General features: G+C 40.2%; 1 protein-coding gene across 1 annotated transcript in view; it reads left to right on the top strand.

The window, feature by feature from the left end:
- Positions 1–13,243, top strand: part of LOC141787632 (ephrin type-A receptor 6-like) — a 58,961-nt gene that overhangs the window by 10,913 nt on the left and 34,805 nt on the right. Inside the window, exons 3-6 of the mRNA XM_074666183.1 lie at positions 10,630–10,758; positions 11,294–11,443; positions 11,550–11,711; positions 11,799–12,027. Coding sequence (XP_074522284.1) covers positions 10,630–10,758; positions 11,294–11,443; positions 11,550–11,711; positions 11,799–12,027 — 670 coding nt within the window. The remainder of the gene's footprint in view (positions 1–10,629; positions 10,759–11,293; positions 11,444–11,549; positions 11,712–11,798; positions 12,028–13,243) is intronic.

The raw sequence follows: 13,243 nt of genomic DNA, 5'->3' as shown, positions 1-13,243 counted from the left end.
CAATAAATAGAAACAAACTAGTGAGATATTTCAGAGCTGAATACCAATATTGAGACAGCTTCTCTTGCACACAGCCGGAACAGGTTGCTATGTGGAGCTACAACGCCATTAATTGGATGAACAAAAAAAAAAAAAAAAAGAAAAAAAGAAAAAGAAAAATGCAATCCCAACACCAAGATTCACATCAGATCAATAATTCATCTCAACCACAGTGATTTAATGATATTTTCATAACACCTCTGTCTCTCTCTTCCCTTAAGTCTGACAATGACAAATTGTCTTGTTTTAATCAAAACCTCACACCTCTCAGCTATTGTTGTTCATACATCAGGATTTGTTTTTGCACTGCAGGTACGTGTGTGTGCGTGGGGGTTTTCTTAACTGCCTAATGTTTTTTTCAACACCTGTGACATGAAACATTGATCTGCAGATGAGAAAAGGGAACTCCACTTTAATCCTTTTTTCCAGCTGTACACATCAATCACAGAGATACCTGGTGGCACGTTCTGTATATGCATGTGATGTTTTATAAGGGTACATGTATTTTATCCCCCTGAAGTTTGAATTTTATTTGAGTAAGGTTCTTTTATTTTTCAGGATATATTTGATAAAGTATATTTTTGATGAAAATCAAACCAAAAGCACTCACAAGTAAATCATTGACCCATTGTCATGCTGTGACTTTTGATCAACACGAACTCACAGGGCCGACCTCCAGCTTATAAAACCCAAATAGTACTTACAGGACTGACACTATACATGAAGCCTACATTGGCCAGCCTTTCAAATGCAGTTTTCTCTCCCTCTGGTGCCTTTACTTTCTAAAAATCTCCATCACTTCACTCCATCACTACATCAACACTCAAAACAACAACCTCCTGGCAGTACATCCAAATACAAAAAGCTCAGGCAAAGATTTGGGACATCTATTAATGCATACATTAAATCTCTTAACCTTAAAATGTTTATGTTTTTCCAGTTTTATACACTTGGGCTTCCTCCCCAGACACACTCACATTGAATCAAAACAAGTTCAGTGGAGGGCTTAATGACACCTAAGATGATAAAAAATATAAACACTTCGGGCTCTAATCACGTGGCGCAGCGCAGGGGGTGCAAGCCTGGCGCAGCCTGCGCAGTGCTAATTTCGTGTGGCGCACCACTGTGCGCTGCCAATTTGACAATTTGGTAGACCGTCTGCGCAGAGATGGGTGTGACTGCGTGCCAGGGGGAGTTGATGGCGCACCAGGGGGAGGTGTCAACAGATTCATGTTGGCGCAGTGACAGTTATGGGCCAAAAAAGTGCGCTGAAAGCTCGCCAGCTCCAACCTGGTCTATCCTCGGCGCAAGGCGGAGCGCACCATCCGCAGCTGTAATTTGGTGACAGGCGCACATGTGCGCACATGTCAACAAAGCCTCAGAGGCAGGTTTCCAGAGTGTCAGGCACATTTTAATGCAGTAAACAATCACAGTAATCGCTATTTGATGTAACCGTCTGAACCAGCATCTACAGTTGTATCTATACTAATTGTCCCGTCACATCTGATGTCAGATTAAAGCCGTTTGTCATAATGGAAAGTTAACCTGACGGCAGCTGGAAGTTTGATGCACATCTTACAATTAAACAATAAACAGCCTTAACATCTGATACTGAGCATATATCTGGCTTCTCTCATTTCATTTAATTCAAAGAAAACAGGGAGAGAAAAGACAAAGTAAAAAGAGACAAAATAAATGTTTGTCACTCAGGATTTACCCGTGATTTCCCAAATTTCTCTGTTTTAGTCTTTATTTTTAATGTGATCTAAAAAATGGAGTACATTATTGTTAGGAGGATGAGGTGGAGACATCTGGAGAGTATACAGTATATCACCAAAGGTTCTGCTATTTGGCGATGACAAACCAGGAGTGCAGGTGGATCAAAAGTGTTCTGAATGGATAAGCCAGCTGTGTTACTGTCTCTTCATTTTGTACTCCTATTAATGACAAAGGAACAGATTACATCTGTCCCGGGAGCTGGCCCACAAGGTGACGCGCTTCGTGTCCTCTGATGTGCCCCGCTGTCCATTCTCCTGTTGCAAGGACAGCAGCTCTGACTGTCTCTGCTACCAGCACTGTTTCCGCGATGCTGGGGATCAGTCAGACCAATCAGACGCTGTGCCTCGGCCGCAGGGCATTTAAAGGCGAGGAGAGGCAATCATTTGATTGGTGAAGACAGCGCTTGGCTGTGTTAAACCCACTCACGGCTTTTCTACTCCCTCTCTGCCATTTGCAAGGAGGGAGGCATGGACGCGCAGCTCTGCGCTCCTTTGCGCCTTGACTGCGCCTCTCTTGGCAGTGCAGGAAACTTGCAAAGTGCGCCAGTCACGCCCTGTCCACACAGGGAAGGCTGGCGCAGGGCAGGTGCGCCTGCGCTTGCGCCTGGTCTACGAAATTAGAGCCCATAACGTTTTCCCACATGGTGTGGGAAAATGGGTGTTTCAGCTAGGCCATTCCCCACCAGGGCCCAACTTAAAGTCAAAAGTTCGGGGATGCTAAGACCTATCAACATTTTAGAAATTGTAGGACACCATTGGTCCAGTGGTTTAAACATACGATCCATATGCAAAGCTATAGTTCTTGTCTTTGCACTTGCGAGTTCAATATTTTCATCTCTGACTTCACTCTCTGTGCTATTTATAAATACCTTGTCTTACTCCAATGTATCTGGTTTCCTTTGTTATTTGTTGTTATATTGAGTTACTTTGGTGAAAGACTGAATGTAAGTTGGTTCTTATTTGAACTGCTTCAAAGGGCGTCTCGAGACTGTTAAGTGGGGTTTGCTATTTTGAATAGGGTTGCATTATGTTCTACTTAACCTTTTGAAATCATGTGTGCATGTTATACCCAAAGTTGCATGCGGTGTTATTACTCTGCACCATGCTGCCACATCATGCTAATTTGTAGAAAATTTCCATCTGATGTCAAGCTGAGGCATCTCTTCACCAGGGCCCAGAAATAACCTACAATATGTGAACAGGTGATACATAGACTACAACAGAGTCTATGTTCACATATTGTACATTGACAGGACAATGATGCCATCACAAGTAATGTTGTAGGGATGATGTGGGCAAATACTGAGTTACAGGCTAGGTTTATGTGTAAGAATATCCTATTATCAGTGGCTTCTTGACCAGGTGCTCATCCACATCTGCATACAATGACAAAAAGTGCCAATGTATATTTCGATTGATACTCACATCCAGTTTATTTTGTGATATTGCCATTAAGCAAATAATTGCACACTTTCACTATCTGAGGAGAAATTTTCTACATTATTCTGTACTGTAGTTGATACTTTTTTGGCAAAAAAAAGAACAAAGCTCCTCTAAAATGTTGTTCTGCATTAAAAGTAGCACATTAGCATATCATTATCACTCTAAACAGCACCTCTTTTGCTCCCTTCCTCTTGCTCTGTTCTTCTAACAGTTTTCACTCACTATCACAGATAGTGCAGTGAGCTAAATAACACACATTAACCATGAGTAGGCGAAAAAGAACATGTTGAATAAAGTTGTTGGGTGGGAAATATGGATGCATATTTCAGGAGACTTATGTTACACTCAAAAGCCCTGATCTTACTTTATCACCTTGTACCCATCATGAGACATTAATGCTGTTAAATAAATCATTAATGGTAAAGACAAGGTTAGCTAATTGTTTGTGGAAGGAGAGTCTTTGTCAAGTTCGTACTGTGATAGAGCCTGAGTTAATTTAAAAGATGATCTTTTTACCTGCAGAGAGAAGTCTCAACGCAACCTCTTTTCAGTGCTGAACAGCTTTCATGATATTCCACTCACCAAGTTCAGAGGCAGTCAGAGGTTCCTGTCAGCAGCTGAGTGCAGACCTTAAGCTGCCAGAAGCAATGGTGAGGAATAAATCATTACAAGTAGGGTGAAAAACTCACCAAAAGTTTTCAATGTCTGAACATCTCTTTACGTCATTAAATAAATATTTATGCCTCACTCTGATGTTATGCTGAGGGTGTCAAGTTCAAATGCTGTTATCTAAGGATTTAGTGGTTCAGCCATGTTCGAGTTTATAAAATAAGTAAATGTGGGGGATGTGGACCTTCATCACTACCAAACAGCATCTGAAAAGCACATACATAGAAGAAATGTGCAGGGAAATTAGATAAAATACAAAGAAATACAACATATTTTATAACCCAGTAGCTGTTAGCAACTTCAACACTGGCTTCACCACTGGTTTACAAGATAGTGTTATATGATTTAATACTGATATGATAGAATAGGAGACAGATGAATTGCTGATTGAAGTTTTTACCTGAATAACAGTAATCATAGCTGGCTTACCATAATTGTTTCTAAAGGGTCCTTTAATGCTAGCAGTAACTTAAAGGTGTGACACAATGTTTGAAGTTGTATAAATGCCCCAGATTTCCTCTATGCAAAATTTTGACTTAAGTTGCAAAAAAGCATTTTGAGCAACAGCTCAAAATTAGAGATAAACACAAACACAATCATGGAACATGCACCAGATAATACCTTTTAGAATACCTGCCCCTGAATAGGAGAGATCAGCTTCTGAGGAGTTACAACCACAGCATGTCTCTGAGTGGTAGAGGAAACCATCCAGTGTTATTCCTGCTTGCTAATTAATGTATACTCATGTTGAACTCGAAGGCACATTTGAAATGAATTTCTCAACATTGGTTTTCGGTAAGCACAAGAGGGTGCCCACAAAGCAGCTGACGCCTAAATCTTCCAAGTCCCAATGTGTTGTGATTGGCTGATGAACACAACTTCCAGTCCAGGAGCAAGACAAATCTGTTTATGTTAAAACAAGTCTAAAAGAATAGACGATGCAATTGTCTGGAGTGGACTGTATGTTTGCCAACATCCAGCTTAGATTACGTTTTTCACTTTCGAGGGCACTACACACCAGAACCATCAGCAAGGGTACATCAGCTACAAGTACTCACCCACTCAGCACCACTCCAACACATTAATATGTCTGCCATAAGGAATTGATGTCAACTGAGCATCTGCTATTTGTCCGTCCACTTCAAGCCTGAAGAGGGACTGAGACCCTTGAAATAAATAGTTGTCTACTGAGCAATAATGGGGAAGTTTTCAACAGTTCTCCCACTCGCTCCTTCAAATCTTGATCTGTATGCAGACAGGGCAGACATTAATTGTTGCAAACTTTGTTAAAATCCCTTCGGACCAGGACAAAGTGCATCAGGATATGCAGAAGTCAATAAGACACATGAAAGGGGCTGTCATAATTGCAGTGTGAGTGTCTTTGGGTTGATAAAAAGTGTCTTAATTGCTTTTTGGATTAAGTGAGGACGTTTTTAACAAACTCACGGGTCATGATGCCAAACACAGCAATTAGGCCCGAATTTTTGGCATCATCCATACTGCTACAAATCTTTAACATTTTGTCACCGGATCAGCCTGAAAACGAAGTCATCAGTGCAGCTTTTTTACTCTCTCATCTCCCAGTGTCTGGTATTGCACTCTTTTTTAGCAATAAATTTATTTCTTCCACACCTCCAAACTTGAAAAATGTTTTCTGTCTGCTACAGTGTGCTAAGCTTGAGGCTAATAGGGAGAGCGATTAGTAGGTGCATATCTGATTGTTTCGGGGAGCGTGGGCTGCAGCTCATCTTTCAAACTCTGGGTTTGCATTTGTTTTCTCTACTCTGAACCATGCCACATCCCAAGGGGGCATTTTAGAACATAGAGGCACAGAGAGTGACAAATTACCATTTTTTGTTGTTTGTATGCATAATGGAACTTCAATTACTTATTGCTGATCTTATGCAAACCACTGAGTATGCTCTCTTCATAGATACTGGGTTTCTGGCTCTGGTCTGTGCAGAAGGCGTTGAGATGACAGACAGACAGAGCCCATATGTTGAAACTGCAAAATATAAGTCTTGCTTGAAGTTAAAAGTCTTTCCCATTACTCCAAAAGCCTTTCCACTTCTTTACACTTGCACCAAATCTCAGAGCTGACAGGCTGAAAGGAAAGTGGCAAAGCGCTGCAGAGGCCTTGTAGTCATATACAACACAATATAGCTTTTCACTTTAGTAAACACAGAACATTTGAATTTTATATTTTCCACCGTACTGCCATATCTCAACAGCTACTCAATATAGCACCATGGATTTGCTGTAGATATTCAATTTGTGTCGAGTCCCATGAGGACAAGTCTCACTGCCTCTGGCACTTCTTTGCCAACAGGTCTATGTTCTTGTGATTCAATTATGTTGCTTAACATCTGTTTGAATTCTTTTCAGACATTCATGGCCCCCATGTGATCATTTTAATTTTCCTGTAAGCTCATCAGTTATTCCAGCAATTTATCATGACCAAATGACTTGCAAAACAAATTATGTTCCCATTAGCCTCAGCTGCACATTGCATCTATTGCTAGCAAGTACGCTTGAGTTGTAGAAACCTATGTTACAATGCTAAACCAAGATGTTTTCCAAGAATTAGAAAAGGGTATGCTTTTAAGATGTGTTGTTACAGCTTTCTCTGACAACCCCCTGCAGCAGTTTTAAAGGCATTGCAATGACTATATAGGAATAACCAGTCCTAAGTCTAATGGCCGCTCTTTCTTTTTTAAGACATATAAATACACCATTTGTAATTTCAGTTTTTTTATGACCAGCCAAAAACTCCTCACTGAAGGTTTAAGTGCTCATATGAACATTAAATGTGTGTTTTCTTTCTCTTAACATCATCCAAGCCACAAGAAAATAACTTCTCAAAGTGCTGTAGTGAGCGAGATGAAACACAGTCCTTATTCAGCAATAATGTTTTTAAGTGGTTATTTGAAACAAATGTTGGGCCTCAGCAGTCTGAGTGGATAAAATTAAACAGGTTTCATCTAAAGTTGCAGCATTTACCCTCCCCTTTGTTTTCCCAGATTATTTTTTGATGTTCTTGGCTGCATGTTGGAGAGATAGAAACACAAAGAGGACATTCTGTAAAAAGAGACTTTTGAGTACACCTGTTTGATTTGTCTCACTCAAGCAGGAAACTTTAGCTTTAGTGAAATTTTAAAGGTTTGTTTGGCACACAGAGAGGACTGACTTCTATCCCCTGTCTCTGTTATGTAAAGTGCATTACAAAGGGATCTTTTAACAGCTGCTTTGAACAGAGGGGAAGGGCTTTAGTGTGCATATCCTGTTTGGATGTTCAAATGGGCACATGGCTGGGTGAAGACACAGGAAGTGAATAGACCTGCTACCATGACTAAAGAGTCTCTCAGTTTTGTTTTAGATAATAACTAGAAAAGCACTCAGAGAGCGCAGACCTCTGCTAAGCATATCGTGATTGTCACACAACACTCAAGTCCTTCTTTAACGTTATACTCACTTTCAGCAGACTGTCTGCTACAATTTGGTGTTAGTTGCAGGTTTGTACGATAATTTGTGACCTGACAGTGTTGAAAATTATAATGACCCAGAACATTTTTCATATTCTGGATTTAAATATCCAGAATATTGCCAGTACTGAATCATACTTTTACATCTGTCAGAAATTATGGTGACCTTATCTTGTATTGTTTTGCAAAGCAATCTGACCATTAATCGTGGAGTTGTATACACATATGGTGAAAACAACCATATCTCACAATGATAAAGAATCCTTTTAAAAAATCCTGGATCCAGACAGTGATCCTGGTTAACCCATTTGAACATTTCCTGAAACTTTCATCAATTTATTTTTTGAGTTATGTTGTTCACAGACAAAAAAAAAAAAAACAGACAGAAAAACTCTCCCATTTCTCTCTTACAAGTCATTTACTCGTTGAACCTCTACAGTTGTTGTACTAACCTTTTATTATCACAGTGATGGTTGTTGGTTAGGACACAGTAGTTATTTTTGCATATACCAGGAGTTAGTATGCTCCTTACAGACTGATTTAACTCATTTACCTTGAACACTTCCCACAGCAATGATGTATGTATGATTACAAACCACCTTAGAGACCACTTAACGTCAAGCTGGCCCGTATACAGCCAGCATTAGTAGTTAGCTGGAGTTCCAAATAAAAGGAAATGGTTATGATTGATTAATCATTCAGCCCTTGGGTGTCACAAAGAGCTAATTTAGATACCTTAATTAATATGAGATTAATTGCTTTTGCACACAGTCAAGGTTAAAGATTTACTTAATAATTTATATTGGAGAACCCTCCACCCTTATTGTCTGAGCTTGACTTGTCCTGTCTTGCATCATTACTTGGATGTACATCAGAATAGATACTGAATTCAACACTGAACACCCCATTTTATGGATATCACTGGTACAGGATTAAATAATGTAGGTACCATTATAGACGAAAGTGGAATCAATAAGCAGTCACAGAGTGCTTTCCGTTTAGCAACTTATGCTTTCAGACTTCTTCCATAGTTGAGTCTGCAGACCCAGAAATGATTGTCTGCATTCACAGAGGCAGACTTCAGATCTCCAATCCAACCCTACACCTTCACATTTTTATTGAGTATGCATAAGAAACTGTAAAGTTGAGAAATGGTTCAGAACTGCTTTGTTTAATTCCTAAATCTTCTCACAGTTGCTTTTTTTATTCATTGTTAATTTAACACAATGGTAAATCAGGTAAATCAGAGCCTTAAAAAGCACCGCTGTAAATGATGGATGACAGCCAGAGATTTTGCTTTGTTTGTTCTCATTGCAGCGTAGATATACTGTTATTGTCACCGTGTGTTAACATTGCTGAGTGCAACTTCTCCCTGCAATTTCATGATAAATTTGGCCGTGGGAATTTTTGAGGTTGTTGATGCGGAGACAAACATATGATTTTGTTTGCTTGTTTGTGTGGTACCACATAGTCTTTTTACAAAAGGAGGATCCACCCAGTGAATAGAGGCATATAAACTGGTGTCTGCAGTGAAAGAAATGGCTGAAAAAGCCTTATGGCGTTCTAATGGTTGTCTCAACCTTTGTTTGATTATGCCTTGAGATAAGATGTAATTTAGTCTCCATTACTTCCAGAGAAAGAGATAGAGTGCTTGTTCTTCAGCAAGACTTTCCCTCTTAACATGCACACCTTTTCAATTTCAATTTTGGCCCTGTCATACCTTTTTTTTGTAATTTACCAAATCAGTCTTCCCAAGTGTTGTTTCTTTCTTGATTGGATTTGTATCCAAACCAGCTTTGTATATATATATTTTTTCTTTCTGACCTCCCTCAGCTGTCTAACATCCATGTCTTAATTTGCCACCAGGATCAAAACTTCCAGTAATTTCTATCTATCATCACTTGCGCTGCAACGATCCAAGTTTCTTCAAAGCAGCTACTTGTAGTTTTAAAAAGTTAATATAAAAAGGAAAAAAAACTGTAGTTCCTCAAGTGTCCACTAAAGGTTGGCTCCAAAAGCCAAAGAAACCCCATTAAAGTCCATATTACATTACCTTTTTTTTTTTTAAAGAATTAAACATGTTTCTACCCTGTAAAAAAGTTTTTGTCTCTTTAGCTATTTTTTATCTGTGAAAACTGTACAGAGGAATTATTTCTAAAATCCATCAGTTTTGATTTTATGAAGGCAAAATGTTCTCCAATATGAGGTGTAATTCACAGCATGGCTCGTTTGACTGAAAGGTGAAGCAGTTTGTAAGATGACTCAACTCCACCTGTTTTGCTTGTTACTAGACCACCCAGGAGTGAACTGGACTAAGTTTTTCCAATATAATGACTCCCATCTTTTGGCCATTATAAGTGATTAAAAAAAGCAATAATGACATCATGGAGACAGTGTTTATGTTTGATTCAGTCTGTGGTAGAAAACAAAACAAAAAGAACAATAAAGCAGTCTGTGATGATGCCTCCTATAATACTGCCTTTTTGCTCATATGAAACGCTTAAATAAACATTTGATTTCCAACATATTCAACCCATCATTCAAACAACCTTAGCTTGAGTAAAACCTGACCCTTTGCAGTCTCTGGAATTTCAAGAACTTCTTCTGGTCTCAGCACACTCTGGGAGGATCAAGAAGGAAATGTGCACTAAATGTGAACTTGTATCCTCTGTGGTTCTTTCTCTTTTTAATTAAATGTAAAACAATCACATGCATACAATTTGTCATGCTGCAAAGTTTTCTAGCCTTCACGGTTACTGCTGCAAGTATCTCGTGCCCTTAGATGTTTTTATGTCCAGCTGTGTTTCTGACACAAACTCAGCTGCACATCTATTGCCACAGCAGTTATGAGAAAGAAGTTCTGTCAATACACGTTAGTGCTTTTGAAGCTCTGATCATCACACCGTTAGAGCGGAGCAGACAAATGAGAGAGTCTGGCTGATGCAACAGCTTGAAAATGTGGTGTCTTTCTAACATCATGTTTCTATAGAAATTAAGTTTCAGTACATGAAATACAAGGTGCACAGGTTAACCATTTTAGGGAAAAGCTTTGGAACAAGATAACTCATGGGTCCATGCACCATAATTTCCAAACAGTACAGGCTGTATGTCTTTGATGAGGAGCCCATGGTTTCAGTGGTGCCCCCAATCTAAGCTACACTCTCTTGCTCAATTGAACCTACTTTAATTGTACCCATTTTTTTTTTACATTTTTACAGTGGGATGCCATCACAGAGATGGACGAGCAGAACAGACCCATTCACACCTTCCAGGTTTGCCACGTAATGGAGCCGAACCAGAACAACTGGCTGCGGTCTGGATGGATCCAGCGGCAGGCTGCACAGAGAGTGTGTACCATCACACAGCACTTCCTCAGGCACACATTAACTCCCTCAGAAACCTTGGCCTGATATTGTGATCAAATGAAGTAGTCTTGTAGAAAAGCGCAGTGGTGACATTGACTCAAGGTTGGGAAAGTGTTGAAGTTACTGGAGTGAAAAAAACTCTCCTGTGTAACTTATCAGAGGAGGACAAAAAAGGAAGGCAGGTGTTCCGTTCCATACTAAGGTGTTTTTAACTTTACCCTGTTGTATTTTTCCCTTTTTCTATACTTTTTTGAACTCTTTAGATGATTTGATGTTTGCATTTGATTCATTTTATACCATGTGATCCTTATACCATCAAATGCTTGTAATTTGAATTGTTCAAAATAATTATACCTGTGTTCAAATCAGTGTAGAAGCATTTATTCCAAAGACAGAATCCACTTTTTACCCCCACAGTCAGGCAGCGTGTAGAGCCACCTGCAAATGTTTATAGCCCGGTATTTTTCATGTATAATGAGCTTATTTCTGTCTACTGTTTCTGAATCCTTCCACTCAGGTATATGTGGAGCTGCGTTTCACACTCAGAGATTGCAACTCCATTCCCTGGGTGTCTGGAACCTGTAAGGAAACCTTCAACCTGTTCTATCTTCAAACTGAGGAGCCGCTCCCTGCAGGGACACGGTTTCGGCCCACTGATTATGCCAAGGTCAGTTTTAGAGCTCTGTCATAGAAAAAAGAACTCTGTACTGTTAGCATTATTCAGTTTGTACAGCAATGAACTGGGCTGTTAAAGAGCATGTTGTTGGCTTTAGGTGGACACTATAGCAGCAGATGAGAGTTTCACACAGACAGATCTTGGAGATCGTGTTCTTCGCCTCAATACTGAAGTCAGAGAGGTGGGCCCGGTGACACAGAAAGGGTTCTATTTGGCCTTCCAGGATGTGGGAGCATGTATTGCTCTTGTGTCAGTAAAGGTCAGTGAAATAAGTGGTCTGGATCTTTATGTCTTTCTCATACCAGGCAGCATTTCCACTTCTGATTTCTTCTTCTCTTCTCACAAGGTGTTCTACAAGCGCTGCCCATCAACTTTAAGGAACCTGGCCGCCTTTCCAGACACAGTGCCTCATATGGACTCCTCATCTCTTGTAGAAGTGAGAGGTGCCTGTGTGGAGAACGCAGAGGAACGAGACACACCCAAACTGTACTGCGGTGCTGATGGAGACTGGTTGGTGCCGCTGGGCCGCTGTGTCTGTAGTATTGGACACGAGGAGATGGACGGATATTGCCCTGGTGAGAAGCAGTTTTGGATGTTTTTGTATGTGTGTGTTTGTCCTCTTAAACAACAGTGTGCTAAAGCTGCATACACAGAGAGGGGAACAAATAAAGAGGAAAACAGAGAGAAGTGGAGAGGAGAAAGCATTGCATCACATTAAAAGATCTCTAGGGCCTCTCCAGTCATCTGCAGGACTTTGAGTTCACAGAACTGCTATTCCCTCCTCTCGCTCTAAGATCCTGCATCCTTGTCTGATCCCCTCCATCCACATCTCTCTTCATCTCTTCACAGCTCCACCTCCCCTTGTCAGCTTCTCTTCTCTCTTGTCCACTTTGTTTACGCTCCACTTACAACCCCCACTGGTTTTTCCTCCCATGTCCCTGTATTTGCTTGCTTTTCATTCATCTCTTCTCCGTCTTTGTCTTGCAGTCTCTCACAGCCATTTTTTCTGCCACACGATTCGACACAACAGGAAAATGAAGACCTAGAACTTCTTGACATTTTAGTAATGGTGCTTATGCTACATTCTTGTGTCATTATTTGTTGCAAATGGAAAAATAATACTTAGCAGTAACAGGCTGTTTGTGTTTGTCCTGTGTTTAGAAGTCAGATAAACACCGTCCTGCTGTAGATAAATGCAACAAATATAACTTTGATGAGTACCTCACACACAAAGCTCCTATGAAAGGCTTTTTGGATGCCTCCTCTCTAATTAGTTGTATCAGCACTACCTAAATGTGGTCCATTGTCAGCAGAACAGATAAAGTTAAAGCAACTGTTGTTCCAGATAGTCGCTGGCCTGGTTTCTCGATTAGGCTGTGCAGACAAAGTGGGGGCTAGCTCGCTAATTGCCTTCATTTGTTAGTTTCACAGCTAATTTAGCTTGCACCTAGCATTATCTAAAACTCTCCCAACCCTCCCTTTCAGAGACTTTCTCTTGTAATTAAAGCAGGTGCTAAATAGAGCCACACTGCATGATTACAATTGAAGTGTTACTCGCTGCATTTCCAGACGCACAGATGTCTCAGCTGGTTGGGGTGAAATTCATGTAGTACCCCCGTGGTGATGTGGTTACTCAGCTTATTACAGAGAGAACTCCAGCAGTCATTAGCACAGCTGATATGTAAGACAGGCTGTAGTATCTTCTTTATTTGCTCTTCGGGTGTAATACGCCTTTTTATCTTCGTCTCTTTTATCTGCTTTTTTTTATTTCTCTTTTTCTCTCCTACTCTC

The sequence above is a fragment of the Halichoeres trimaculatus genome, unplaced genomic scaffold (assembly GCF_033239565.1).
Source record: "Halichoeres trimaculatus isolate MK-OKI-2021-1 unplaced genomic scaffold, fHalTri1.1 fHalTri1_scaffold_3, whole genome shotgun sequence".
NCBI lineage: Eukaryota > Metazoa > Chordata > Actinopteri > Labriformes > Labridae > Halichoeres > Halichoeres trimaculatus.
This window is presented reverse-complemented; position numbering and strand designations above follow the sequence as displayed.